At 39.2% G+C, this 6,000-nt stretch overlaps 1 protein-coding gene across 1 annotated transcript; it reads right to left on the bottom strand.

Annotated features, from left to right (window-relative positions):
• Positions 1-382: 382 nt before the first annotated feature.
• Positions 383-5,999, bottom strand: LOC148046748 (vomeronasal type-2 receptor 26-like). The gene is made up of 4 exons (XM_087712099.1): positions 5,964-5,999; positions 2,963-3,190; positions 2,040-2,166; positions 383-1,640 (listed from the first exon to the last, which is right to left on the bottom strand). Exons 1-4 carry the CDS (start codon positions 5,997-5,999, stop codon positions 739-741), a joined length of 1,293 nt encoding a protein of 430 aa, XP_087568225.1. The 3' UTR covers positions 383-738.
• Position 6,000: the final 1 nt, after the last annotated feature.

The raw sequence follows: 6,000 nt of genomic DNA, 5'->3' as shown, positions 1-6,000 counted from the left end.
GATCAGATCAACCGAGCGTCTAACAAACATAGAGAGAACTAACAGTCATTCTGGCTTCCTCTTATGGCCAATTGAGGAATACAGCAAACAATCACATTTTACAGTATGATTTAAAGAAACAATTACAGCATTATTATGATTGATATATTGCCAACTCAACCATTAGAATTATATTCCTAACATTCTCGTAATCTGTATTCATCGCAACAACGGTTATACTTTATATTGCCTTGGGCCTTGGTAAAATGATCTGCGATGTTATCTTCAGACATACAATACTCCAGTGAAACTAATTTACTATTCATACACAAACCAGTATACATAGACACCTAGACTGAGCAGAATCGACCTTATAGAACTTATGGTTAGTGTGAGTGGGACCTTGAGAAATGCCACATGGAAATTCTATCACCTCAATAAAGTTACAAAACTCCTCATGTGTGCATGCAGGGGGCTGGAAAAGAGCAATGTGTTTCTGGCTGTCTTCTTCAATATCTTATGACTCTCCTATGGTTCCTCACGAGCACCAGGGAAGTGTAAAAAAAAGTAGGATTTCACTGTTTATCCTCTAGTTTAGATAAAACCTAGTGGATTTATTATATATGTTGTGCAGACAAAGTACAGAAAAAGATAGCATTGAATTGCATGGTTAAGGTGCCACCTTGAATATTTGGACTTTCTCTAGTGATACTTTTGGTCACAGTTAAAGGCTGAAATATAGAATGTTAGACTTAACCATTAATCTGTCTTCCTAGTCAGATGCTGTTTGGTATTCAGATGTGGGTTCAGCAGAATGATGTAGCACTTGGGCAGGAAGATGCAGCCCAGGAGGCCTGCAGTAGAGCCCAAGATGGAGAAGACCTCCACAGCTACCATGTATTTCCCCTTGGTGCTCAGATAGGCTGGGATGAAGGACACCCAAATGCTACAAAACACAAGCATGCTGAAGGTGATCAGCTTGGCTTCGTTAAAAGTGTCAGGCAGTTTTCTGGCAAAGAAAGCCACAGTAAAACTGATGATGGCTAAAAGCCACAAGTATCCCAGGACAATGTAAAACATGGTATCTGAACCTTCATTACATTGAACAATTATCTCTTGAACCTGTGAATGCATGTCCCATTCAGGGAAGGGAGGAGATACGATCAACCATACGATACAGATAACAGCTTGAATACAGGAGCAGAAGGCACTGATGGATCCCGCCAGTCTGTTTCGTAGCCATTTCCTCATCTGGTTTCCTGGCTTAGTGGCCAGGAAAGCCATAACAACCGTGATGGTCTTGGCCAAGACACAAGATACCGAGAGAGAGAAAATGGTGCCAAACATAGTTTGCCTGAGGAAGCAACTCACATTCCCAGGCTGACCTATGAAAAGCAGAGAGCACAGAAAACACAGCAGGAGAGAGGAAAGGAGGATACATGTGATGTTCCTGTTGTTGGCTTTGACAATGGGGGTGTCCCAATGTAGAATGAATGTCACTGCCACCAAAATAAGAATAGCTGAAAAGAAAAGGTTCAGAGAACTCAAAACGATTCCCAAGGGTTCCTCATAAGATAAATAGCTGAAACGTTTGGGAAGGCACTGGACTTTTTCTGCATTCGAATACTCATCTTCTGGGCATCTCTCACATTGGTCTGCATCTGAAATACATGAAGGAAGTCTTGTGATTCCAACTATATAGGACAATATATATATACAGCTAATTGAAAGAGATCATGGCTGGGGATGCCATTCACGATCCCCATGACACATACACAATAATTCTTTCTTAACAAGCATATGGGTTCTGCCTTGTTATTTATGCATATGTATTTATTTGAACTGCAGCATTAGTGGTGGAGTGCTTTGGAGAGAATTGCAACCCTCAACCAAAATAAAATGGATTTATACAAGTATTTAAATTGGACCCACCTTTGAAAAGAAAATTTACTGCAGTTCACCCAAATCCCATCCACTAAATAGCATAGCAGAGATGAAAAGACCAAAGGAAAGTTGAGTTTGGAAGTTCTCAACTCTCAGCTGTCTCTTTTTTTACTTACCTGTTTCAATTGAAATTCTTCCTTCAGGACATTGTCTACAATTATAGCAACAAATATGTTTCCCCTCCTGAACAACCCTGCTGAACCCCGGACAGCAGCTCTCTACACATCTGGCATGGGGACGTAGCTGGATAAAAAAACAAGAAATGTTAGGAATGGGATTCATCAAGATGTTGTACAAGTTCTCCATTTTATTAAAAGAACTTGGTACTTTCAGGGAGATTAGTAATCTTCTGATGTCAGCATATCCCAAAATGCATTTGGAGAGTGTCCATATTTACATCAAATCATCCTCTTCCTTGGATGAGTTCTTAGTTTTCTGCAAACACATCAGAGATGGCATTCAGCTGGTTCTAACCGGTTCTGGCGAACCAGTAGGAGAAATTTTGAGCAGTTAGGAGAACCGGCAAATACCACCTCTGGCTGCCCCTGCCCCTGATTTATTTGCTGCCTCCCGATACTCAGATGATCAGCTGGGTCTTCTTTTTTTGCCCTGCACAGGAAAGGGGATTTGGAAAGCAAGTAATGGTGGAGGCAATGGGGACTTTGCAGTATCCTTCCCTTGCCATGCCCACGAAGCCATGCTCAAAGAACCGGTAGTATTTTTAAAAAAAATCCGGCTACTGAAACACGTCCATTCTCATTTGCTCATTTGCATGTGTGGGCAAAAATCAGCTGTCCTTCATGCGTACGGAAGTTCTGGAAACTGGAAGGACTGATCTTTGTTTTCCAGTGCAATCATGCATGCCGGCCAACTGATCATTGTTCAAGTAACAAGAAGGGTAGGTTGCCGGCACGCATGCTGGAAACCAGAAGTTCAGTTTCTGGTGGGAGCATGTTCCATGGGCTTTCAAGTCATTGGAGAAGAATATCTTCACCTCCGAATAATAGTCTACCTAGTTAGAGTTTACCAAAAATCCCACCTGCTGAAACTTGTGATTCCACATAATGATACTTTCATTAATAATGAATTTCTTCCCATCAAGAGATTTGGAGACCATCTTTCCAATCCGGACTCTCTGGAAGGATTTATTGTGGAAGGAGACATAGTTGAAAATGTCATATCCCAGGTCAATCTCCCCTTTCTCATCAAAAAAGATTTCTTCTCCCACACTGTTATTAAAACGGGTGTTTCTCAGAAAGTAGTGAAGCTGGATTTGAGAGAGATGAGAAGTCATATCAGTTATCCTAATCTTCCCCAAAGTTTGGCTTTATTCAGAATCCCAACTGAGTTTCTTTAGTGAATCTTATCTGAATTGTAACTGAATTGCTTTCTGGTTTGATTCAGAAATCTCTTCAACCCATGGACCACACCGCATTTTAAATTTCAGTAATATCAGATCCAACAATTTCCTAATATGTATTGATTCAACTGGAATAAAGTAACCAATAAAATTAAGATTCATGGCATCAGATTCTCACACATTTTTTTAAATTTTTGCATAAATAAACAATTGGAGGAAAGAGACAATCCCACATAAGTAAGGTAAGATATCCATTACATGTGACAGGAAGAAAAGGGAAGGTCAGGGAATACATTGCTCTCCACCTCTTATTCTTGACTAACAGCTTTGTAAAAGTTTATTTCACATGAATCAATAACTTCCTTAAATTAATATTACTAAGAGTGTTGTAGACATTCAACTTAGTCTTTCCAATCCTGCCTGTCCCATATATATGGACTGTCAAATACATATAATACATCCAAAGGGTTACACTGCAAATCGATGCACCAATTTGAATTGGAGATGTCATTAATTAAGATAAAGACACAATCTAGTTATTATGATCTTCTAGTGATTTCAGGTCCACATATATTTATTTCTGCATGCACAAATATGAAATGTTGGGCCATTTTACTCAATAAATCAATTATCAGGTTTTTTTCAGTCCTCCTTATCTAGTTTTGGGATTTGTGCAGAAAACCAGTGATATTTTAGGTCATGTTTATGTAGAAATATTAAGACTTCCTAAGGATTCACAAAATGTACTATATACATGGTACATAAACAGTTCCATAGCACAGTAGGTAGGGTTGCAAGAACAGAAATATTGTTTACCACAATGAGACGGGAGGAGATTCTATAATGAAGAGTAAGGAGACAATCTAGAAACTTTTTAATTTTGTTCTTTTAAATTTTGGGAGATGTTGTGTGTAAGAGTTTTATTTTGTTTATTTGTTTCATCAAGCGTGTATAAGATAATGGATACAAGTACATCCAAGATTATGAATGCATGAAATGCATACAAATAACAGGGAATATTAGGGCAGGAACAGTAGGCACGTTGGTGCACTTATGAAAGCCCCTTACAGACCTCTTAGGAATGAGATGAGGTCGAGAGTAGACAGTACAACCATAAAGTTGTGGGGGTTTGGGGAAGAAACCACAGTGTCAGGTAGTGCATTTCAGGGATTGACCACTCTGTTGCTGAAGTCGTATTTTCTGCAATCAAGTTTGGAGTGGTTTACCTTAAGTTTGTATCTATTCTGCACTGTTGAAATGTTGTGGTTGAAGCTGAAGTAGTCATTGACAGGTAGAACATTGTACTAGATAATTTAATGAACTATGCTTAGGTCAGACCAAAGGCTGCATAAAATTAATGGGTTTTCACTCCCTGAAACAGCATTAAGAAGTAGATCTCCAAACATAATTCCTTTTGGAGCTGGTTTGACTTTGGAGATGATTCTTAGGTATTATTGAACTGCATCAGTTATTGCAGATTTGCTAATATTTGCTAATAGATATTGATTGCTACAGAGAAACAAATCCAGATTGTCTATCTATTGTTCCCTCCCCATCCTACCCCATCCCTTTCAGGGCTTCTATAAATGTATCTGAGAAGAGCAATGACATACCTCCCATGGCTGCAAAGGCTGATTCCTCACAGGAGCTGGCTTTGCTCTCTTTGCTCTTTTTGTATACATTGCTTGCAACACATGTGCTGCAAGATAAACCCCATTGTAGATATTGTAGCTTTCTCCAGACATTGTCATTTCAAACACAGAGCCAGAGACGGTCTTGAGTTTTTCCATCCCAGTGCAGCGTTTAACACCTTTCCGATATGGAGGCAGTGAACAATCAAACACAAATTCCCAGAACCAATCAATGTATGAAATGGGATGCACCAAAGGTTTTATTTTCTCAAGAAACTCTTGAAATCCTGGCACAGTCCTTCTATGGAGGGAGAAGTATAGGGAACCATTGAAAGTCTGAACTAGAAAGCTATCTATTGGCAATAAACTCACAGTGAAATCCCACTGGTAGGTCATGATCCATACTCTGTGATCAATTGGGGTTTGGCAAACTTCCCGCAAATAAAGCCCCCATTGTAAAATCTCCATTGATTGGGCAGTTCCAGAAGCAAGGAATACAGAGACATTCTTCTGTAAGATAATGCCTAATAGGTTGTCTACCCATTCCTGAATGAAACCTCTATTTAAGAGTGCATCTGCTAAAATTCTGATCAACGCTATCCAAGCAATGCAAATATCACTCTGGAAGAGCTTTTGTTCGAGATTTTGAATAAAGGCTTCCCCACTCTCATTCTCTGAGACCAAGAGGCCAATCCAGTTCCATCCAAAATGTTTTAGTAAATGAACAATCCCCTCGTATTGCAAATTGTCATTGGGAACCATGCTGAAGAAGGAAGGGAACTGCCTTTTATCACTCAGGACTGGATCAAAGGAACCATAATTGATCTGTTGGGAAGAAGGATGCATAGAAAAGATAAGTTTCACGATGGTAGATTCTGGGAACTCAGAATTGGTAAACGATAGACTGGCTGACATTGAAAGAAGCTAGGATTCATAAAAATAAAAGAAAAAGAAAAAGAAAGACCAAAGAAGAAACAAGAAAGAAAAACAAAAAAAAACTATGAGAGAATTTTTGGTCAAACAAGTTGATCTGTGGAAAATGGTCATACCTGTGGAAACTTGTAGATGTTCAACATGTGGGCCATC

This window comes from Thamnophis sirtalis, unplaced genomic scaffold (assembly GCF_051295495.1).
Source record: "Thamnophis sirtalis isolate CommonGarterSnake01/CBP01778 unplaced genomic scaffold, rThaSir2_p1.2 scaffold_4, whole genome shotgun sequence".
Lineage (NCBI taxonomy): Eukaryota > Metazoa > Chordata > Lepidosauria > Squamata > Natricidae > Thamnophis > Thamnophis sirtalis.
The sequence above is the reverse complement of the archived record's forward strand: the minus strand, read 5'-3'. Positions and strand labels throughout refer to the sequence as shown.

What these genes read in the sequence shown, in the direction of transcription:
- LOC148046748 (XM_087712099.1), bottom strand. Translation starts at nt 5,999, where the DNA reads ATGGCCCACATGTTGAACATCTACAAGTTTCCACAG. An exon ending in GGAATCACAAGTTTCAGCAG is followed by an intron (nt 2,167 to 2,962) that starts GTGGGATTTTTG and finishes TTTTTTATCCAG; the next exon opens with CTACGTCCCCATGCCAGATG. An exon ending in AAGAATTTCAATTGAAACAG is followed by an intron (nt 1,641 to 2,039) that starts GTAAGTAAAAAA and finishes CATGTATTTCAG; the next exon opens with ATGCAGACCAATGTGAGAGA.